The sequence below is a fragment of the Notothenia coriiceps genome, unplaced genomic scaffold (genome assembly GCF_000735185.1).
Source record: "Notothenia coriiceps isolate Sejong01 unplaced genomic scaffold, NC01 NC01_scaffold00032827, whole genome shotgun sequence".
In the NCBI taxonomy this organism is placed as follows: Eukaryota; Metazoa; Chordata; class Actinopteri; order Perciformes; family Nototheniidae; genus Notothenia; species Notothenia coriiceps.
In genome coordinates this window covers 29,238-52,995 of record NW_011365528.1, presented here as the reverse complement: position 1 = coordinate 52,995, position 23,758 = coordinate 29,238, and the positions used below count along the sequence as shown (strand labels likewise).

The following is a 23,758-nucleotide window of genomic DNA, read 5'->3' as shown; positions in this document are numbered from 1 at the left end:
TGGAGATGCTTGCATTGTGGTCTTCACTTTGGGATCATTCATCAAGAACATTAATACAGAGAAGGGGAAACATGGTCGCCTCAGCACTCGCTCAGATCCCACAAAAGGTCAGGGGACAATCTCTACTGTACTGGAGCTGATTAGAATGACCGCAAGCCCAATGTTGAACTTTTGTCACAACAATGTTTATTGTAAAAGTTATTCTTGCAATATGCTCAACAAAGTTTTAAAGGTTTTATTTGGTGGATTTAATAGTTTTTAACTGATCTTAACCTCCAACGAAAAATGTTAAGTCGCTATTGGAAACTGGATTAATAGGTGATGATCCTATAAAAAATACATTGCAAAAGGTTGAAATGTTTAAAAAGTGCTGAGTATGGGGAGTTATGCAAGACAAGGAAAACATTTAAGTGCAACAAGACTTAATTGATGCAAAATACAGTGTTAGTCTTATGGAAATGTGTTGATTTTAAATGTTAAACTGCAATTTCCAAACGTATCGAGACATAATTAGTGGCATTAATGTCAATAAATGAGCACTGCTTAATCTAAAGTGTCTCTCTATTTCTCTTGACCAGATACACTGTACTAATCTGCATCAAAACTCTACAAATACAGGTTATCAACATAAAAATAACCAAGGCAATATATTTTTAAAAATAAATGATTGTACAAAATCTGATTGGAGTGAGTATCTTAAAAACCAAGTTAATCACCCAGGATTACCTATATTCCAAATAAAATACTACTGAGGTTTGAATAAAAAAAAAAATATATATATATATACATACACATATGAAAAGTTATTATTTTAGTATTCATTAATATGCCATATATTAGGACATTGAATCAGCACTGGGTTTAAGTGTTTTACTATGGTTTTTAGGTGCTGTGGAGATACAATGGAGAAAAACCAGCAACTCTGGGCGCCAACACCAGAATATACAACTGGATCCCTCAGAATGACCTGCTGGTTAAGTACAACTTTGTTTCAGGTCTTTCCTCATCAATTTAGAGACCAGGGATAGCACATTATCACAAGCTCGATTTCAAATCCATCTGGCAGCTTATTCTAATCATTTTTGTTATCCCCCTGACTTTTTCTCTAACGCCACCATGAGTTTAACATGTTTGGCACTTTTGTTCCAGTATTGTTTTCTGCAGTTATATAAAAATCTATGGGTTTTATAGAGCCAGCTTCTACTTACAAGCCCAATGTTCATATGTGTGAATTAGTCAACATAGAGGAGTAAAAAGATGTGCATAAACACCAATTCTTGTCTGAAGAAGTACATAATTATTCATGATTTTGTTGGTACCCTATCAGGTCACCCCAAGACCAGAGCTTTCATCACCCAAATGGGATTTATGAGGCCATCTACCAGGGTGTTCCCATGGTGGGCCTCCCTCAGTTCACTGACCAGCCAGACAACATGGTCCATATGAAAGCTAAAGGAGCTGCCATAATCGCGGACTTAAACTTCATGAAGACTGAAGAACTTAGAGATGCATTCAATACTGTAATCAATGATAAATCGTAAGTTACTTTTCTTATCTGCACTTGGTCTATTTCAGTGAGTTATTAGAGCTATTACAATGTTCCCACAAAGAATTGGCCTCTTAACCTGGTGGACGGTTTTCTGTGTCCCTGTGACCATGGGAGCAGTGTAAGCAATAGCTCCTGCTAGGGTTTTTCAAGGGATAATGTTACCAAGGGAGCGGCCAGACTGAGGGCAAATTAGACTCCTGACTTAAAATACATATAACTAAAATCATTATCCCTTTTATCCTTATAAACATGTATGCCATAGAAATTAAGAATGACGATTTAACCTATTTATGTCCACACTCACAGGTACAAGGAGAATGCCATGAGGCTGTCCAGTATCTTCCACGACAGACCAATGAGTCCTCGGGATGAGGCGGTGTTCTGGATCGAGTTCACCATGAGAAACAAAGGAGCAAAGCACCTGAGGGTCCAGGCCCATGAACTCACCTGGTACCAGTATCACAGCCTGGATGTCTTGGCCTTGCTCCTCGCCATTGTTCTGTTCCTCATTCTCCTCTTCATCAACACCTGCAGTTACTGCTTCCGGAGGTGCTATGGCAGAAAGGGAAAGACAAAGAGGAAGGCTGAGTAACCGACTGAATTGAAATGTAGCTCGTAAAAAAGGAAATGGTCATGGCATAAACATGGGTTCACTAGTATCTTTTTATGTTCCACAATGGATTTATTTGTGGCTTAAGAAGAATAATTAAGACATCAGAAATTAAAGCAATATATTGAAAAGAGTAAAACAATTCAAATCAGTTTTAAGCATAGTAATGAAACTCCTATGTGCCATGTGTTGATCTATACATTTCAATGAATTCAAGTCAGCATAGTCTGTAACAAATCAATACAATCTTAGCCTTCACATAGACAAATACCATGTATTTAAATTACTAGTAATTACTTTAATTACATGCAGGTGTGCTCTTATTTGTAATAGCACACCTGAGGCCAATTAGATATTAAATGGTGAATGCCCATTGGCGATTGAGAGCTTCTTTAAAAAAAAAATATCACACAAATTGATTTCATTATGTGCCTTTACTTGGAAAATATTGATGACACCCCATCCTACAGGATTTCACAATTATGTATACAGGCATGGATACATGGGCTGCAAAGCAAAATGTAACATACAGAAAATACTGTAACTAACATAAATCAAGTGATGTAAACAAATAACAGAAACAGCCCTCCAATGTTTTTAGAACAAAATAGATGTGACATACTTGCATGACAGCAAGCGTTTTATTATTCATGTATGAAAAGTGTGGCAATTATCATGGTTTATTTCCATCATTTTTTGAATTTTCCATCTTCTTTGACCCTCCATAACATAAGCTCCATGCAGGCAGCAGCATCATCTGCAGTGTCATGGCCACAAACTGGGAGAAACATGAACACAACGTATTTTAATAAACGTACATATTACCAACACACGCATTAGCCATTTAAAAACATGAAACTTTTGCAATTACACATTTTGATATTCTTTACGGTCAAATGTTCTATTCCCCATCATCATTTGCCGATCTTTATTTATATTACGTTTTTTTCCCATATTTAAAAAAAGAGGTCAAATTTTAATTGAGTAGACAAAACAGTGATTTGTGTGGTGGCTGTGGTTATCCATGATGACCCACCACTCTCTTGGATGATTCTCCTGAGGTAATCAGCGGTGAGTTTGTTGAGGGTCAGCTTGTGAGGGGGGCCCAGACGATGTGGGAAGACCACTGATGTGTCTACCACCATCCCATGGAGCAACTACAGCAAAAAGGAAAATATCTGAGGCTTTTATTACTGGGTCTAGACTCTTTGTTCCACTGATGGTGATTCAAAGTCAAACCAGTTGTATAATAGTTGAAACAAGTAGTATACCTGATGAAAAATTAACTGACTTTCAGACCTTTGACCTAAGAGTAATATAATGTTGAATCCTAACTATAAGTTATTGAATATACAGTATAAACCTGTTCCAACTTTTGGCCACACTTCCTCTGGTTTGTCTGGTGCAGCTGGTAAGACATGATTAATGAGACTTTCCCTTAAGAGGTAACAGTATATTCAGAGTTTGAATATTTCTCATAAAGGTAACTCTTTATAAAAAATTTTAAAAAAAACCTCTACATTCAGGTTAGCAATAATCCAAACACTAATTTGCCATTCAAAATGCACTATTGGCCTTTGAACATCATGCTTTGAAAATGTGGCATGGCAGTGAAATGAATATATCACAGCATGAAATAATCAAAGGGATACTATGAAGTGACATTAAAAAGGGCTCTTTGAAGGGAAATTGCTTGGAAAATAGCATGTGATCTTAATGAATATTACTGGCTTTGCTTAGTTTCAGCTTTGTTTCAAAAATCATGGACTTCACTGGTTAGTCAGGATTACAAATACGACATGTTATGGAAGATTACGTGCCAAAGAAGACCAATAATGTTGGAACAAAGTTATAGAAGTCACCTTCAAGGCATAGTGGTCTGTTTCCAGGCCGTGTCCAATAAGAATGGTGTCTGTGCTGATGAAGCTCAATAAGGTCTCCTGCACCTCTCTGAGGGAGGTGTGGTTCCCTTTAAGATCTTCTTCACTGATGCCTGAAAACCTTTACAAGTAAAGTGTCACACAGGCTTCTATTTGAGGTTGCCAATTAAATATAAAACACAATACAGTTGTACTATTCTTTTCCAATTACAATACATTGAACAGTAGTTGAACCTCATCGTTCAATGATGATTAGACCTTGCATCTTTTTAAAATGTATAATGTCCAGTCTCCATGGTAAGACCATTTGCTTTAACTGCATATGTATATATATATTTGCTTATTTAAGAACCAGTTGGATTGGTTCTTGCCAGTTTCCATATTAGTTTTACAACAGATTTTAAATTGGTTAACCAGAATGTGTTTGAGCCTATAGAAAAAAAAGGTAAGAAAACAAAAGCCAAGTATCTTTTAACATTACCTGGTGTTATAGTCAATGACTTCATAATCAGGTCTGACGAAGGCATCATAGACAACTTGCAGATTACAGTTGACTACAGTCACTCTGGACAGCTCCAGGCCATGAATGGTATAACACTGAGGAGAAAAATGAACACAACATACATTGTTTTTTCCCCCCCAATACTGACTCAACGCCAGCTATACATTCAAACAGCAAAACAAGAAACATGTTCATTTACATTTTTTGTAAGAATTTCTGTGGTCATATTGCTATTGTAAAAAGTCCACAAATGTCTTTGGTAATCAAATGGAGATTTAAAAAAAAAAGCCGATTACCATTTCACAATCCAAGGAGTAGACCCCAGGACAGCTCGTATCTGAGGGACATCTGGGGACGGTCGACACAAACCCATCCATGCTGATGAAGTCATGGACATGCAGCTGTTGAAGACAAAAAAAAACATGTCTGACAATTACGTGCCAATTCATTATGGGATGTTTTAGGGGGCATCAAGTTATGGAATACTCTCCCAATCCACTTTTTCTTACCTTAAACACCTGACATCCAGGTGCTCCCATGACTCCCTCACAACAGCTGTAGCGCGTCTCAACTCCACCTGGCACTAGTGACATCAAAGTGTGTACAATCATCTGTTGGTGTAACCTGTAAAGTAACATTTACAATGTTTTTCAGGGCATTAAACTACAGTAAACTCACCTTTCTTTGTAACTCCTTTCCCATAGTGGTAGTTGCACTCCTCCTTGCGAATGTGCTTGCCCGTTTGGCTCACAGAGTATGTAGCACCACATCGGCAGCAGATCCTCTTGAGGGCTTTAACAAACACAACCGAAAAAGCACATCAGTAGAGTAAAGTGTGCAGAGCAAATAACCCCTCATGGCAAATACCGCACAGGTATCTTGTGCCCTCTAGTGATACAATATGAGAATAGCTTCAAGTTGTGCTTTGATTTCACTTACGGTCTGCGTGGCCTTTCTTGTTGTCAGCAAAAAGAACAGCACAGCCATGTTTCTCTGGGTGCTGGACAGGAAAGTTGCTCTCAACCAGCGTTTCCTCAGACAAAACATATTCCTTCAAACTCTCATACAATGCCGTATCATCTGCATGAAAAATAAATTCTCTGAGAAGCTGTCGAAATATTTGAAAAATGCAATTAAATAATAAAAAACATTCTTACCATTTCCTTTAAACTTCAGATTAAGGGGAATGTTGCCTTTGGATTTTTGGCTGTTAACTTCATTTTCATCTGCACCAGAAAAAAAAGGGTTTAAATATAACTAAAATATAGCTTTGACATTTTATGACAGTTTCACGGTTATAAATGGGTTCGCAGGAATGCTCACCTTTATCAGCAACGGCAACTTGGTTCTTCAGCTTCTTCAGTGCATTTACAGCAACACTCATATATTTGAGTTTGTTCATACTGCGATTATACACAGCCTTCTCTTCAGCAAGTGCCTATAACCCACAAAAGGGATAGAAATTAAATGTAAACTGCTTAAGTGAATTTGACATATGGAGGCACAAGCTCACCTTTTCAAAGGCATCATTAACATTGGCTGTTGTCTTGAGGAACTCCTCTGTGAACAAGTTGACATAACGTTGTCGGGTGTCATGGGGAACTTTGACCGTCTCGCACTGCTGCTTCATCTTACGTTTAGTAGGCACCAGCTTAAAAGGATAAATTCATTATAGTATATTTAAAAGATAAAACATGGCCAACTGACATAAGACAAGTTTATTTCAATTCTTCAGTTCAGACCCAACAAATGCTGCTTTGCATACATCACCTTAAGGCCAGCATGGACAGCAGTTTGAGAGGTAGTGGAAGCGGCTGGACTTGAAAGTGTTGCTGCAAAGGCAGAGGTCAGTGAAGGTTTACGTGCCGGCGCAGGGATGAGCACAGGTGCTGTTGTGCGGTATCTTTGCATGGGGGTTACTGCAGGTAGATGGTACATTGGTCTTACAGCGCCATAGCTTGTAGGCAAATGACTGATTGGGGTTAGCACTGAAGTAACTTGGCTGGAACTGGAAGTGACAGGCAGAGGAAAGGTGCCTTCTGGGAGGATCAAGTGCAAGTTGTTGCCCACTCCGATCACAGCCGTTCCCAAAGATATGTAGTTCATGTAAGCTGTTTTAATGACACAAAAACACATGCAGATGTTATGCACTGGGCAAAGCTGCTTTAACAGGATAACTATTTTACTCAAGATTTTGCACAAAGAAACCCAGAAATTAAATACTGCTTGATCTTCATACAGTAGTGAAATAGCATTTCTCAAGATTTTATACTGGTAAAATGTCTATTGCAAGGCTTTCATTTAAATCAGTCACTGTTGCTGATATAAACGCCTGAATTTCCCTACTGGGATAAATGTAGTTCCATCTCATCTAAACCCAATGTCGGCGAAATCAGTTAAAGCAAATGTGAATGAATGCTTGTTTCCATCAGCTAAAATTATGTGATCATTAGGAATTGCATCATTAAGATAAGCAGTAGGTGGCGCCAATTCTCTAGTCTGAAAACGATTGCCGAAGGGCACAACAAGACATCCTTTAAAGTGGACTAATGGGACTTCTAACAGTGAGAAACAATGAAGAAACCTGGAAAAACAGGTGGCTGGAAAAGCATATATATTCTAACATGCCCACTGACAATAAAAGCACAGGAGTAATAACATTTAAAAGGCTTCAACTTTAGAAATTAAGTGAATAGTTTTCCCTACATTTTATTTAACTTTTTTTATATGGAAACCATCTGATGTTGACATTTAAATGGTAATCTTTCAACATTAAAAAGAAAAAAACGTAATCAAACCCGTCCTCCACAGCTGATGATACTTACTATTTTGCACAGGAACAGGCTGCAGGCTTTCAGGTGTTTGAATTGAATGCAAAGGTGCAACCTGGGTCTCTAGCCTCCTCTGAGAGTTGGAGTGAACCAGAGACTGAACACCTTTAACTGAAGCCGTCAGCATGGAGGCTCTCTGCTGTACCTGCTGGATCTCAGGGGTGATGGAGGGCTGTGAGGCAAATCCTGACACCGCAGGCCCACGCAGGGGAACCAGCACCTGGGGTTGAGGTCTGCTCTTACTCGCTGGCTGCTGAACAAAGGTGAATCAAAAAATTATGCTACACATATATGTTTGTTATGTCAAAAGGGGTAATGGCCATTCAAAAATATTGTGCGGATATCTTTATTTGTTTGATCAGTAATATGGAATTTACATAAATGATATCTTAATTTTCATATGGTAAACGTTTATAATTTCCAGAATACTTGTTTGAGATAGAAATGAGCCTACGACAAAAATAATATATTATAATATAAAATGTTTGCTGAATCTTATACCATTTTGTTAAAGTTCATCTTTTTAGCTTTTGTTAGTGTTCCCCTCCAGTTCAGGAGTGCCTCCCCCAACATCAGCCATGGCAAGCGCAAGTACCTCTATACGTTTGGCTTCATGAGCCAGCCTCTTCTTTCCTGGCAATGCTTGTTGTTTGACATCTAACTTCGTCTTCTCTTCTTCCATAGCTCCAACCTAAAAATGACAGGGTGACGGAAAAATAGTTTTATACTGTGGGAGACATTTCTTCTTCTTGGTTCTGGAGTGATCACAGCATACATACAGATACATCGGGCTGCTCCTCATTTCCATTATTCTCGTTGGCCTCCATGAAGATCCTGTAACATTCCTCCATTGGGTCACTGTCCGACAGCTCCATATCCGAATAGTTCCGTTCATCGTCAGAGCCAGAACTAATGAGTATTGCCCCCTCATTGGATGGGGATGCCGATTCAGCTCCAGTGATCATATTTGATGCTGATGACTCATACCAAGCTTGACCGTTGCCATGGTCTGAAGTGGGCTCTGCTGGCTCCAGGTAGTTTTCAGATGCAGCAGCTTGACCCTGCATCTGTCCTGGCTGATAACTAAGCCTGTTCTGAACAGGCTGCTCTGCTGCTGCTGCCTGGGCTTGCTTGGTTTCTTGCGTACACAGAGAGCCTGAATTAGCATCTGGAGCGTTATAAAAAAATGAATTATTTGGTGGAAAATTATGCGACTGCAGTAGAATCATTTTATCAGCAAAATTGGGGAGCTCACACTGAGGAAATTCAAACTGAAATGGGTTTTCTTCCTTTTCAAACACCAGATTGTTCCAGTCGTTAACTTGCTGGTATAAGTTGGCAGGACTTGCAGGTCCAGTAATTTTCTCAAATACTTCTTCTGCAGCCTGAAAGTGAGTCATTTCCTGAGTTTCACATCGCAGGTCTTCTGAAAAGCCAGTTAACTGAACCACACTCCCATCAACTGGTATATTTTCACATTCTTTGTTCTCATAAACATTAATACGACTTTTCGTGTTTTCAGCTACGCAGTTACTAGAAAGTCTATTTCCTTTTATCTTTGATGCGGGTTGAGATGTTACTTTGCACGCCTCAGTGTTTAGAAGTAAAATATGTGTTTTTTTAACCTCCAATTTGTCTGCTTCTTCCTTGAGGTATTTGCCAGCAACAGAATCACCAGATTGTTGAGCTCTCACTCTTTTTTTGTCAGGCGAGGGAGGAATATCGATAATCAGGACGCTGTCTTCATTACAGTCATCAAGGGGCTCTGGAGAAGGTGAGCAGGAAGGCTCTGGCTGACATAAAACTGGTTTATTTTGGTCACAAGGAACAGCACTTCTTGCCCTTTTCAAACCTTGTCCACTTTTTCCTTGTTGCTCTTTACCTGCTGAGCTGTAGGACCGTATGCCAGCAGAAAAGTTGGACAGAGGGTCATACTCCAAATCAGTCCTTGGTTTTGAATTGTCAACTACGTACTTCCGTTCTCGGGAGTACGTTTTTGTAAAGGTTGTGTATGAAGACCGCCCACAGGTACCTTTACCTTTAAGTTTACCTCCAGTCTCAGGCGTGGAAAGAGTAGCAGTGTTTTTGCTGTCTGCCTGTACGGTCTGGTAGCGTGACAGTCGCTTTTGCTCCTGCTCTACCTCATGCCTTACAGTTTCAATCTCCTTGTTGATCCTCTCCAGCTCTTGGAGGCAGTCATCTTTGGTCTCATCATTCACTGCATAGCCATTTTGAACTCCTGTACAAAAAGGGAAATGAAATAGGACTTAGCACCAACATGTCAACTTCAGAGTTAAAGATAAATGTGCGAAAATCGATAACATTTACAAATAAAAATACAGGGAACAAGAGTGGCCACTGCTCTTAAAGTGTTCAAGTACATTTCTAACCCTTATTTTAGGAACGTAATTAACATTACACAATTAAGTTGAGTCATCTTTAAAAGTTACTAGTTTAAACCTTTAAAAGCACATCATTATTCAACCCACTTTACAGTTCAATTACTTTGCAATTGTAAAAACGCAACAGGCAAAGACAACGGGCTAATGCACACCTGCACATGTTGCTAGGATAACATTAGCTTAAACCACTGACCTGCAAAATCAACTATCGATGATTTATAGTTGGCAGACTTGGCACCAAATTTATCCCGCAGTTCCGTGGCATGTTTGTACAAACAGTGAGGTCGCTCACAAAGCCCACGTTTTGAGAATGGACAGTTTATATCAGCAAAAAGACCAGACGAGGGAAACATCAGCAAACACAACACTTCTTCTCGATACGCAACAAACAGTCTGTGACTAATGAGCCGTCAACAGGTGCAGGCTCCTACTGAAGCTGGGTGACACCAGCCTCTATTATATAGGCAGCGGTCAGGGCGCGAAAATCCCCTAAAATATATATTTCCAGATGCGAAATAAAAGGTGTTCTGTCCATAGACTGTATATAAAGGTTCTTTCCCTGAATATGTATACTTTTGTGGAGTAAAATGTCATAAATATTTGGCCGGACCGGCTGTATTTTATGTATAATCCTCATACAGGGTCACGTGTGCTCTATACTGCACTGTTAGGGTACAGTTGTATTATTATTCCTGTTAATATTATTTGTATTAGAGTACAATTAATTGAGGAGGCCTACTCGAATACATATAATACATTTCAAGGCTGTTTTGTAGTTCCTTGTTTCGCCGCAAACCCGCCAATGGCGCTACTGAACAGAACTGATCTGGGACTAACATGAAAAAGGATTTTCATTGTTTTGGTGCACTTTCCAGGTTCTAGGTTCTATATGGCGCTGGTCGCAACCATAGGTCGCAACCAACCACAAACCACCTATTTAATCCACAAGACGCACACCATTTGAGTTGTATAAAATGACTAACAGCGAGGATGAAAAGGAAGAGGATGACACCGAGTGGAAATACAGTTTCGTGGATTCAATCTCACTCATTCCCACTGCTGCTTCTGGTAAAGGGAGAATCTTTGGCTAACTGCAGTTTATTTCCGCTTTCATTTAGCTTTTTAACATGCATACAAAAAAATGTCTCTGTTTCACACCTATCTATGTGTGTTAAATGGTGAATTGTGTATGACTAGTGTCTTGTTTCAGATCCAAGCCTCAATAGGACATCAGGACCAACGCCTGCACACAGAGTCATTTTGCATTTTGACTTGGACTGCTTCTATGCTCAGGTGGAAATGATCAGAAACCCTGCACTGAGAGAGGTCCCTTTAGGTAAACAGATTCACTACAAAAGATCCTCTGTGGTGGAAGAATACACTCTCGCATTGTGCTTCAATAACGTATCTTAAATCATCAGGTATTCAGCAGAAATACATCATAGTCACCTGTAACTATGTAGCAAGAGATCTGGGGGTCTCCAAGCTGATGGCTGTGAATGACGCAAAGGAGAAATGTCCTCAGCTAGTGTTGGTTAAAGGAGAAGACCTGACACACTACAGAGAAATGTCCTATAAACTGACAGGTAGGCACGATTTCCTCCAAATAAACTGTGTTCTGTGTTGGATTATAGCCTACTCTTGCCCCATATTAATTTCTCATGTTGGTCTATGGCTGTTAAGTGGTATAAAATAATAGTTGAGTGAGATTAAAACGAGTTGGATACATTCTTTTGTGGTTCAAATGGGCATTTTAACAAGCTCACTCTATTATCTGATGATAGTTCTATGCTATTTTATATTTTAGCTCGCATCATTTTTATTTTCTGTTCATATTTACCTTGTTTTTCTCTTGTCTTCGTTCAGAGCTACTCATGTCCTACTGTCCACTGGTAGAGAGGCTTGGATTTGATGAAAACTTTGTAGACATTACAAAGATGGTAGAAAGAAGGCTAGCAGAGACACCAGAGTCTAACAACTTTTCATTTAAAGGACATGTCTACAACCATACTAGTAAGTAATCTTTTGTTTCTCTAGTGTGTAAATGTCTTGTTCAAAATGTGTTTGTATTTACTGAACAAATACAACAATCTGTGCTTACCCCAAGAATCCCAAGTCCAGTATTGACTCAAGATTTTCCACCTCATTACATCTTTTACATCTGGCTCTTTGAAACCAGGAAATGAGTGGTGAAAAAGCCAACAAATACATTAAAATATTTGCATTGCACTCTCAGTTTCTTCACCTCATGAAATGTTTACTTTTGTATTCTCATAAAGAATTGTAGGTTTTTACACCCGCAGATGTAATTCTGTGTTTCTTTTCCTGCACAGGTGCAGAACTTGAAGCCCAGGATCACCCAAGGTTGGCTTTAGGTTCACACATTGCAGCAGAGATTAGAGAAGACATCAAAGGCAAACTGGGACTCACTGGCTGCGCTGGCATCGCCACCAACAAACTACTGGCCAAACTGGTGGGTGGCACCTTCAAACCCAATCAGCAGACCACGCTGCTGACAGAGAACATTGATGACATTATGGGCTCCCTGAGCAGTCTCCGTAAAGTACCAGGTATAGATTTTCCACTTAAGTGTAAAAACGAATTACTCATCAATACATCTATATTTAACCTTTATATATATTTAAGATATTATTCAGGGGCAACCATCATTTTCACTGACATCAAGTAAACTAAAACAAATCAAATAGAGAAAAACAACACATAGAAATATACCAATAGAAAGAAAAGCAAGCCAATAATACAATAATAAAAGCTATTAAAAGTTTCCATATAGTGAATATAATTTGATGGATAAAAAAAAGATGACTAAGATTTTTGCAATTCTTGTAGATCATTTAAGAGATGAAAATGTAGAATAGAACCGTTAGAGATGCTATTGTTTAAGATTACATTTCTGAAAGGCCCAAGATGTATGCGTGAATTTATTTTAGAGGATTTTAATTGGTTGCATTTGGACTAAAACTATACATATTTTTTAGGGGTGGGTTATCAAACTTCTAAGAGACTTCAAGCCCTGGGATTGGCCAGCGTGAAAGACCTTCAGCTCTTCCCATTGAATGATTTGGCGAGAGAGTTTGGAGCTCCCAGCGCTCAGCGCTTAAAGAATCTGGCCCTAGGAATAGATGAGTCACCAGTCACCCCTACTGGGGCCCCTCAGGTAGGTCTGGAAATCCCAAAAAAGAAAAAAATATACATAAATGTTTCACCTTAGTTTACCTTAATGATTATCCTTTTCCTGTTTCAGTCTCTTAGTGATGAGGACTCTTTCAAGAAGATATCATCAACTAAAGAAGTTTTGGAAAAGACTCAAGAACTCCTGAGCAATCTGGTGGAGAGGTGAGATACTTGTTTTTTTTTTGATTATTTGCTCAAGGCCATGGAATCTAAACTTTTATCATCTTTTTCAAAACTAGGATGCGGAATGATGGCAGGCAGCCTCAAACCTTCAGGCTGACCATCCGTAAATACTCTGCCACTAATAAGTGGTTCAACCGGGAGAGTCGGCAGTGTCCGATCCCAAACCACGTTGGACAGAAGATCCCCTCAGGTAAGCTCCAGCCCCATGAAGGACTGCAAGAGCTCAGGATGGCACATGGAGAAACTTTATTAGGGCCTCCCCTCACTTTAAAAATACCTGAAAGCATATAAAGCAGTATGGAATAGTTTAAAGTCACATTCATCACATTGACATTCAAAATCAAAATCAATATTTGATCAACATTTTTTGTATTTGTATTCATTCTGTTTAAAGCTGTTATTTTTGCACATTCCTATCAATTGCTTGGGGTAGAGCCTTTACAAAACAGATTTGAAGTGCAGTCAAAACACTGTTCTCCCTCAAGAGAAACACACATACAGTGGGGCAAAAAAGTATTTAGTCAGCCACCAATTGTGCAAGTTCTCCCACTTAAAAAGATGAGAGGCCTGTAATTTTCATCCTAGGTATACCTCAACTATGAGAGACAAAATGAGAAAAAAAAATCCAGAAAATCACATTGTCTGATTTTTTAAGAATTTATTTGCAAATTATGGTGGAAAATAAGTATTTGGTCACCTACAAACAAACAAGATTTCTGGCTCTCACAGACCTGTAACTTCTTCTTTAAGAGCCTCCTCTGTCCTCCACTTGTTAACTGTATTAATGGCACCTGTTTGAACTCGTTATCAGTATAAAAGACACCTGTCCACAACCTCAAACAGTCCCACTCCAAACTCCACTATGGCCAAGACCAAAGAGCTGTCAAAGGACACCAGAAACAAAATTGTAGACCTGCACCAGGCTGGGAAGACTGAATCTGCAATAGGTAAGCAGCTTGGTGTGAAGAAATCAACTGTGGGAGCAATTATTAGAAAATGGAAGACATACAAGACCACTGATAATCTCCCTCGATCTGGGGCTCCACAAAAGATCTCACCCCGTGGGGTCAAAATGATCACAAGAACGGTGAGCAAAAATCCAAGAACCACACGGGGGGACCGTAGTCAATGACCTGCAGAGAGCTGGGACCAAAGTAACAAAGGCTACCCATCAGTAACACACTACGCCGCCAGGACGTCAAATCCTGCAGTGCCAGACGTGTCCCCCTGCTAAGCCAGTACATGTCCAGGCCCGTCTGAAGTTTGCTAGAGAGCATTTAGATGATCCAGAAGCGGATTGGGAGAATGTCATATGGTCAGATGAAACCAAGAGAGCATTTAGATGATCCAGAAGAGGATTGGGAGAATGTCATATGGTCAGATGAAACCAAAATAGAGCTTTTTGGTAAAAACTCAACTAGACGTGTTTGGAGGAGAAAGAATGCTGAGTTGCATCCAAAGAACACCATACCTACTGTGAAACATGGGGGTGGAAACATCATGCTTTGGGGCTGTTTTTCTGCAAAGGGACCAGGACGACTGATCCGTGTAAAGGAAAGAATGAATGGGGCCATGTATCGTGAGATTTTGAGTGACAACCTCCTTCCATCAGCAAGGCCATTGAAGATGAAACGTGGCTGGGTCTTTCAGCATGACAATGATCCCAAACACACCGCCCGGGCAACGAAGGAGTGGCTTCGTAAGAAGCATTTCAAGGTCCTGGAGTGGCCTAGCCAGTCTCCAGATCTCAACCCCATAGAAAATCTTTGGAGGGAGTTGAAAGTCCGTGTTGCCCAGCGACAGCCCCAAAACATCACTGCTCTAGATGAGATCTGCATGGAGGAATGGGCCAAAATACCAGCAACAGTGTGTGAAAACCTTGTGAAGACTTACAGAAAACGTTTGACCTCTGTCAATGCCAACAAAGGGTATATAACAAAGTATTGAGATGAACTTTTGTTATTGACCAAATACTTATTTTCCACCATAATTTGCAAATAAAGTCTTTTAAAAATCAGACAATTTGATTTTCTGGATTTTATTTTTTTTCTCATTTTGTCTCTCAAAGTTGAGGTATACCTAGGATGAAAATTACAGGCCTCTCTCATCTTTTTAAGTGGAAGAACTTGCACAATTGGTGGCTGACTAAATACTTTTTTGCCCCACTGTACCTGCATTTCAGGGGTAGTTTAGCAGCCTGCTAACAACACCATTTCATTATTCTTAATTTCATTTATTTATTTTTTGTTCCGTTCATGGTATGCACAAACTCAACGTATAACAATTATTTACTTAACATGTCTCTGTAAACACACCAAACCCGCAAAGAAGCAGGGAAAATAAATTAATATTACCTGCCCCTTTCTCAAAATAAAAAAATATATAAATAGATGGTCTTCATCATTTCTTATTGACAGCCAATCATTATAGTGTCGTGAGAAACACAAAAAATGCTTTGTTCCCACTGGACAATTAAGGGACTACGTTACACTTATATAACTACAAAAAACGATTTTCTTTTGTTATTTTAGGGAGATGACATCATTAAAATATGACAATAGACATGCAGACTTATTTCAAAAACCTGAATAAAAGTATTTTGTCTGTAATGTTTCTACAGAGAGCAGTGAAGATGCTGTGGTCTTGCTGCTCCCTCTGGCCATGAAGCTCTTCCACAAGATGGTGGACAGCAGCGCCGCCTTCCACCTCACCCTACTTAACGTTTGCTTCAGCAACCTGCAGACCAAGGGGGCTGCCGTCAGAGGAAAGGGCTCGATAACATCCTTCTTCAGACAAAGCACGTCACTCGGAAAAACACAACAAATCTGCTCATCACAAAGCCAGGTAGCACAGTGAATAATCCTGTATTATCGTTCTTGTAAATACTGATAAGATAATTCCCATTATGGTATCTGGAGGACTTAAAACCTTTTCTAGAAAGCATTGAATTCGGGATTTATTCCTTCACATATTCATACTTTAAGCGGTATGCAGGTAATAAAATGCATTTATGTGGTACTAAAAAGATCTTCAAAATTCTTAAAATTTCACACTGTGCTGGTTCATGATTCTTACAGAAATTGTGTGTCAGTACTTTGAAATTCCTGAAATAAATCGGCTCCTCTTTTTTGATTCTCCATTAGGATTCCTCCTCTCAGAACGGGGGTAGTCACTGCTCGGATCGTCCGCTTAGCACACACAGCGTGATTACTCAACCTACCTCAAAAAAGACAGTAACAACTAAAAGGTCTCGTAGCTCTGAGGCAGCATTACACGGGACTACAATAAAACAGAGCCCTGTTGTTGCTGTAGAAGACACTCTGAGGGTATCCTGCATGTCACACAGTGAGGAACTAGATGTACCAGGGACACCTCAATTGCCCCCACATTTTGACCCTGAAGTGTTCAGGCTTCTCCCTGTGGAAATCCAGAAGGAGCTGTTATCCCCTGCTTACACAAACTCTCACCCAGGTACTTCAGTGAACTCATCCGCTCTTGTTGATCCCCCCTGCACAACACACGAGTCGTTTAATGACTCGCAAAAAGACATAAAAGAGGCTTTGAACAAATTAGGTTCATCTGATAGGCCAACCACCGTGAATCACCAGAGGCCTGCGGGCACAGTAGAGAACGTCATGGAAGTAGGGAGAGCGTCATTTGCCCGGTCTTCTGACTGCGATTTTCCAGGAAATGTGGACCCTAAGGTGTTTTCAGAGCTTCCGCCGGATGTTCAGAGGGAGTTGATGTCTGAATGGAAGCAAAAGAAGCCGGTGTTGAAGACGCCCTCATCCAAAAAACCAGGAAGAAGCCTGACGACCAAAGACAGAAAGGCTGCAGGCAAAGGCAGTCAGGCAAACAATCTGTTCAAGTATTTCAAACCCAGTTAGAGAGGGACTAGTTACTTCTGCATAAGGTAACTTATTACAATCATCTCTTGTGATCTATTTTGTCATGTTCTATTAAAAAATACTTTTCCATTTGTTCAAAAGTAATACCACTGTAAATTAAAACTAAACACAAGTTTCATGACAATAATTTCAGACGCATTAAAGATAATATATCAAAATTACGTACAGTATTTCTTTCAGTAAAAAAATCATAACAAAAATAATACACAGTAAGATCCACAACAGCATATCATTACACAGTTAATTAATGTGTCATTGATTTTGTCTATTGGCATATAAGAACTACAGACTTATGAAGTCAATAAATAATGCTTAACTGTTGAATTTGATAAACATTTCTGACAGTTTATGATTAAGGGGTTTCTATTTTTCTTTCCACTCCTGTATTTAAGAGTTAAAATGCAGAGATTTATTGTTTATAAAACTTTATATTGATTTCAAAACGTTTACAAACGGCTTGATTTGTTGCTGCCTTACACATAATGTTTGCAATCTCATTTTACCTAAAGTAATCTTATGTGACAATCTGCAAACATGGATAAAGGTCCTTTTCAAAATTATAAGGGCACCCAAATGAAGTCTTGTTTTTGTATTTTCCCATTGTTTATAGAAGCAGGATTACTTAGGGATGGTTTAGCCTCTGGAAGTGGGGGCCCTCGTTCCTTGGTTGGACGATTTCCGCTGAAATCCACAGAGGCTTATATCGTCCACATCAAGTTTTCAAAGAGCCCGTTTTTCCCCCTTTCATGAGAAATACCAGAAAATACAAGGTCTGTGAGTGCAGCCTCGCTGAGTTCCTGCTGGTCTGAGACTCCTCCCTGGATCACATGTAAGAAGGGGGAAAGGTTCAGGATGTGCCATAGCATCATGATAGTGGATATTGTATTCTGTCAGGACGAGTTGAGTGATATCTGAATGGGCAGTGGCACTACCTACAGATAGACTGGTAAGGTATATTACTTTTTTGTCATTTTAAGGTAGCTTTATTTGTCTCAATGGGTATTTGAGGAAAATCGTTTTGATAAGGTTCTGTCAGATAAAGACAGGGACTGTTGTTTCTGCAGTTTATGGTGTTGATTACTCAGCCTCTCCTCACTCATCTGATTCAAAGAATACAATACATGGGAAATAACTCCAAATGTCATAGTATCCATTTTCACTACTGTGGCGTTGAAATCTGAGTTAACCATATATTCTCTGAATGCTCCTTCGCAAATTGAAATGTTGAATAAACTGAAGGAAATAAATGCTATTTTTCTCTGCTTCTGAGCTGAAAGTGTAACCAAAGCATTGTGGTGACTTCAGTGGTGTCACGCACCGTTTAGCAGTCTGACTGTGGACCTTAAAGTCAATCAAAGGAGTGCTGTCTGCTAAATAGGCCCCTGTTTTTTTACCAAGCAAAGTCTGAGAAAACTGGCAAAACATTTGACTGCTCATGTGGAAGCCAGCCCTGGTCATGTGCTCACCCCTCTCTGATCAGAGCCTAATGAGTGTGGAGGTATGACGTCTTGTTTTAATCCTGTGTGATGTCCTGAACCCTGGGACTGAAAAATGCAGTTTAAGTGGAGTATTTCGCCTTCCTGTTCTAATTTACTCAACCTGGAAATGTTGACTTATGCCAGCTTTCTCTCCCCTCTTATGTTACATGATCCATCAAACCATTATAGCAGTGTACTGTGAGTTCACTTCTGTGGCAGGTTAGGCACTCAGCTGCACAATGGCTGACTGGGACTATGACTATCTGATCAAGCTGCTGGCTCTCGGGGACTCAGGGGTGGGGAAGACCACCTTCCTCTACAGGTACACCGACCAGAAGTTCAACCGCAAGTTCACCACCACAGTGGGCATTGACTTCAGGGAAAAGAGAGTGGTGAGTGATGCCTATAAGTGATGCATACAAGCATGTTTCTTCATATAAAATAATATGTAACTGAGTCAAAAGATGTTCTCCCTTTGGTTCAGATGTACACTGGGAAAGGTGCTGATGGAACATCTGAGAGGAACTTCAATGTCCACATTCAGCTTTGGGACACGGCGGGACAAGAGAGGTAAACCTAACCTGGATGTTTACTATATATTTTACATTAGGACGTGTTCATTTAAATGGAATGAAAGCAAGTGCCTTATACCTTCAGAATTATTTGAAAAATGCTATAATCACAAAAACAGTCGAATGCTATGCTATCAGCTCTGTGAGTGTGGACCTTGGACTACTAACATAGTTCAGTTTAGCATATTAGCATTCAAACATTATCCAACTTAACACAAACTGCAGTTGAGGCTGAGGGGCATGTCATTAGTTTAGCTGGTATTGGATAACAAAGTATTGGACATAATGGACATTTGCATGGTGACACTTACATTTTGGGTTTCGAGAACATGTTTGCATGCTGAAAATGTGTCTGCCTTTAGATTAGAGCCTAATTGACCCTCAAATTATTTTGTTCATATTTAATAAAATAGCCAAATGTTATACAGTTTCTCCATCTGTAAAAGACACAACAGCCTCTTCCTTTTCAACCCTTGCTTTGAATAAAGAGAAAGCCCCCCAAAACGTTTACTGGAACAGACAGATAGGCAATACATAATAAAACAACATCGTAAAAAAATATTTCATTAATTGTAAAAAGGCACCAACACCAAGAAGACAGAGAGTTTGCCAGGGCTGCTGATGGTCAAGTTTCAATAAGCCTGAGTTAACAGAAAGAGAGAGGGAGACACACACAGCAGCGCTTCTAGGAATACAAACAACATATGTTATAGATATAGCAGAGTCTTATAGAAAGGACTGCTTGGCTTTATTATTCATTGAGACTGAGACTGAATCACTAGCCTGAGGTAAAAAAGCTGTTAAGACATTTGACTTAAAAACTAGAAATCTCAAGCCCATTGGGCTGTCAAACTTCAAAGGAAAAGTTGTGGGGTCGCCAAAGTCGGTAGGATGTATCTAATTTGCAATATGATAGATGTGGATTCAATTTCGGAATAAACTGAACGTGTCAACCTGCTGGTGGCGCTAGAGAAGCCAGGGTATCACCAAAATCAGTAGGATTCACCCTTCATGAATGTCTGTAGAAAAATGTCATGACAAACCCTCCAGCAGATGGTGAGGTATTTCTATCTTGACCTAACAGTGGATCAAATCTCAACATGGTAGCTTCATACTGTGAAACTGATCTTTTTCCAGGTTCCGCAGCCTCACCACAGCTTTCTTCAGGGACGCCATGGGCTTCCTGCTGATGTTCGACTTGACCAGTCAGCAAAGTTTCCTAAACGTCAGGAACTGGATGAGTATGTGTCATCTCAGCATCACTGCTTTGCTTCAGATAAATACTATTTTGGATATATGTTCTCTCTGTTGTTGCCACAGAGTTTAGAGAGTTGAGAAAGTCAACTAAGAGAGTTTGAAGCTCATGTGTGTCGATTTGCATTACATGGGTGTAAAAGGACTTCCTCTGTGTTGGTTCAGGTCAGCTACAGGCCAACGCGTACTGTGATAGTCCAGACATTGTGTTGGTGGGCACTAAGGCAGACCTCCGGGATGTGAGGGACGTTCACGGAAGACAAGCCAGAGACCTGGCAGACAGATACGGGTGAGGCTTTGCAAACAGCACTATAGTGTTTTAGTTACAGAACATTTTAAGGGCTGTGGTGGGGTTCTGTAAAGTATAAATATATAGTAATACTTTCTGTCTACATTTGCTTTGGTGATTATGTTTAAAAGCACAAAAGAATAAGATTCTGACTCCATTGGAGAAAAAACATATATTATTTCAAAGAAAAGATAGATTTTGAGCCACTTTATACTCATTATTTCCTTCACACTTACTCCCCTAAAAAAAAAGAGTTATGTCTTCATAAGGGATGATTTAAAGGTCCCATGTCATTCTTTTCCGGTTATTACCCATCCCCTCGTGTGTTATGAAGTGGAGCCTCGCAGATGGGGGTACTGCAGCCCACTCATGTTACTTCTCTCACCAGTACAACACAGGATGGTGGCAGTGAGCTCTTTTTAACATGGATCTTCCTCCTAGGGTTTTGTAATTTTATTGAGCACAGTAGTTTCCCAGTGTTTGGGTCAGGGCCCCAGCAATGGGTCATAAGATACAAGTTTGAGGATCATGAGTTTATAGAAAACGGTAGATAGTAGGAAAAATCCGTCTTAGAACATTGTATAGGAGAGGTTAAAAGCCAAAAATGGCTTAAGAAGATACCTCCCTATTTATTAAATATCAATAATCATACGTACAAAGAAAATGGATACTTAGAAAAACAAGAAAAAGTAGTGATACAAAATGTATAGTAATGTAAAATCTACATTGAAAGATATTTTAACAAGTTGAGGTGCTTTTAAATGAAATCCATCAAGTTGTATAAATGAAAGGCCTTTTCAGAAGTTTGGGATGCTATTTTCTTTGTTTCAGGCCAATTACTTATTTTCCCCATTAAGTACATTGAGAATACTTTTTAGTTTGAACTACTCAACTTGAATTACTCAAGTCAGTCAGCAGCAGCAACACACTAAAATCCTCTCTGGGTAAAACTGGCACATTAATCTCTCTCTCCGTTCTCGTCAGCATCCCCTATTTTGAGACGAGTGCAATGACTGGTGATGATGTTGACCAGGCAGTGACCACGCTGCTGGATCTGGTGATGAAGAGGATGGAGCAGAGCATTCCCGGAGGCCCCAGCTCTGAACCCAACGGCAGCCCCATCAACAGCCATGAGGTGGAGGAGGCTCCTGTGAGGAGGACGTGTGCCTGCTGATGTTACCACCAGTAGTCACTCTTCCCACGTTTGCCCCAAATAACAATATTTTCAAAATGCTGCTGTTTTCTAAAGCGTAACTTGGGTGCCTGATAGGTCAGGCTGGGATCTTTTAAGATCAAAAAAATTAAAAATGTGGGCCCAATATTGTTGTGACAATGCGAATTCCCCTCTTAAAAATTGCTGTGTGATGTTGTTTATTCACAGTCTGTGAGAAAGGGGAGTCCAAGACCCTAGAAACTGTATCCCTAGAAACTGTATATAGTAAGTATGTACAGGTATTGTTATAAAACTGGGATGTTTTAGAGACACCAGGTGAAAAACAGTCAATTATTGTATTAAAATGGGTCATATCAGAGAAAAAGTTTTTATTTGACACATTGAGGCATTGATGGAAGAATATGTAGGCACATAACGTATATTTATCATGGAGTATAATCCAAAAACATTTAAGACATGGTTACATTTCTTATATGGATGATTGTTTTTGTTAGAACAACCAAGATAGCTAAGTCATTTATGATTTATGAATTGTATACGACATGTACATAAGCAGCCAAGCTTTTTTATGCATTATGGAACATATTTGCCATGCAGATCAAACACAAGTACAAGAATGTTAAAGGGTTGTTGGAACGAAAACCTGTATAGTGCTGCGTTTGGAATAAAGACATTTTATGTTTATGTACATGTCACTGTCTTGTCGTTTTAAATGTAATGCACACAAAGATACACACAACTGCTAATCTGACTGGAAATACAATCCTCGCAGACTTTGTTAGCATTGTTATTGTTTACACACATTCTAAACATTGATTTTAATTAAATAAAGAGAGAAACTTAAAAATGTCCCGCATTCATGTCAGTGGATTTTTCAAACAAATCTGTCTAGGACATTCATGGAGTCACAATTAAATTCCACCACATTACTTTGGCTGAAGCCAAGAAACAAAAAGTTTGAAATCATTGTTGTGCCACAAAGAATGATATTCAACATCAAATTCAACACCATAAAAGGAAACTCTATTTCTGTAACAATAATACTTGTTGTTAATTGTCATTCGGCTTCCTTAATCCCAAATCAATCCTTATCCAGCCAAACATTTCCTCTTTGAACACTTTGTCTTTGGTGTAAACATTTCTTATGAAGGGTCTACAGAAAATATCCTTTAATGTAGACATAAATGACATCAATAAAATTCAGCTAAAGTTCAAACAGTATCATCCGATATGTGGTTTCATGTTTGTTACTGCACTGTTATTCGGAGACGAGACACAAAGGTCATCTGAAAATGAGACAGCAAAAGGAACTCTAAGTGTATGACAGCATGCCAAGCAAATGCCTCACATACTATATCTAAATGAGCACAAAAGCACACATCTAGAAGTATGAATGACTGCGTAGCTCGATGTTCTAAACCCCAGTCTCAGCCAGGGTTTGCAACCAGGACCACATTGTAGAGTCATGAGACGAGTCATGTGGCAAGCTTTAAACCACCCCACACCCACCCATGTCCTGCATCAGTGAAGCATGACAGGGAACACTGTTTTTGAGAACCCAAGAGTATCTAGAGTTACAAAAGATAAAGCTTGTTCATTTTTAAGTTTATCTATAGGTTTTGGTCCCATGTAAAATATATTAGGGTTCTTTCTTTAGCCTTCAGAAGTATCTTATACAAAGACACTGGTGTTATCCTTGAGGAATACACCATCAGGAGTACAAACAATAGCAAATAACTAAATTTTTACCCTCAAAACAATATTCAAAAAGGTTGTATAAAACTAGCCTAAAAGATTTGTTAGTGCCTCACATGCAATGTCATTTAAATGGATCATGCTCTTTATACGAGATGCACTGAATATAACATTCACTAAATTCCTTGTTTTATGTCACAAATATTGGAATGATATGGGACATGATGGATGATTAA

The 23,758-nt window shown here is 39.3% G+C and overlaps 4 protein-coding genes across 7 annotated transcripts; 3 read left to right on the top strand and 1 right to left on the bottom strand.

The window, feature by feature from the left end:
• Positions 1-13: 13 nt before the first annotated feature.
• Positions 14-2,189, top strand: LOC104961200 (UDP-glucuronosyltransferase 2A1-like; the record flags this gene model as incomplete). The annotated part of the gene is given in 6 exon segments (XM_010789446.1): positions 14-64; positions 66-107; positions 887-995; positions 1,328-1,354; positions 1,357-1,537; positions 1,856-2,189. Coding segments are annotated over 6 exon segments (696 nt in total), but the record flags the coding sequence as incomplete, so codon positions are not given.
• Positions 2,190-2,211: 22 nt separating this feature from the next.
• LOC104961199 (RNA exonuclease 1 homolog) lies at positions 2,212-10,182 on the bottom strand. Its single transcript, XM_010789445.1, has 16 exons — positions 9,968-10,182; positions 8,152-9,611; positions 7,968-8,063; positions 7,367-7,625; positions 6,312-6,652; positions 6,055-6,192; positions 5,865-5,979; positions 5,699-5,767; positions 5,481-5,621; positions 5,220-5,333; positions 5,051-5,124; positions 4,838-4,942; positions 4,521-4,636; positions 4,022-4,160; positions 3,196-3,316; positions 2,212-2,937 (listed from the first exon to the last, which is right to left on the bottom strand). Exons 1-16 carry the CDS (start codon positions 10,125-10,127, stop codon positions 2,849-2,851), a joined length of 3,537 nt encoding a protein of 1,178 aa, XP_010787747.1. The 5' UTR covers positions 10,128-10,182; the 3' UTR covers positions 2,212-2,848.
• A 460-nt stretch (positions 10,183-10,642) lies between these two features.
• poli (polymerase (DNA directed) iota) lies at positions 10,643-18,843 on the top strand. Of its 3 annotated transcripts, none has more exons than XM_010789442.1 (11): positions 10,643-10,842; positions 10,985-11,110; positions 11,196-11,360; positions 11,641-11,787; positions 12,108-12,344; positions 12,774-12,952; positions 13,040-13,131; positions 13,209-13,342; positions 15,773-15,996; positions 16,296-17,065; positions 18,758-18,843. In XM_010789442.1, the coding sequence occupies exons 1-10, from the start codon at positions 10,749-10,751 to the stop codon at positions 17,037-17,039; spliced, it is 2,142 nt and encodes a 713-aa protein (XP_010787744.1). In that variant the 5' UTR covers positions 10,643-10,748; the 3' UTR covers positions 17,040-17,065; positions 18,758-18,843. The 3 variants fall into 3 exon arrangements, with proteins under 3 accessions (XP_010787744.1, XP_010787743.1, XP_010787742.1); XM_010789441.1 differs by lacking the exon at positions 18,758-18,843 and adding an exon at positions 17,671-18,606; XM_010789440.1 differs by lacking the exon at positions 18,758-18,843 and having other exon boundaries at positions 16,296-18,606.
• Positions 17,510-22,676, top strand: LOC104961198 (ras-related protein Rab-27B-like). 2 transcript variants are annotated; one of them, XM_010789444.1, is made up of 6 exons: positions 17,510-18,006; positions 18,728-18,930; positions 19,023-19,108; positions 20,248-20,351; positions 20,530-20,653; positions 21,638-22,676. In XM_010789444.1, the coding sequence occupies exons 2-6, from the start codon at positions 18,778-18,780 to the stop codon at positions 21,825-21,827; spliced, it is 657 nt and encodes a 218-aa protein (XP_010787746.1). In that variant the 5' UTR covers positions 17,510-18,006; positions 18,728-18,777; the 3' UTR covers positions 21,828-22,676. The 2 variants fall into 2 exon arrangements, with proteins under 2 accessions (XP_010787746.1, XP_010787745.1); XM_010789443.1 differs by having other exon boundaries at positions 17,511-18,930.
• Positions 22,677-23,758: the final 1,082 nt, after the last annotated feature.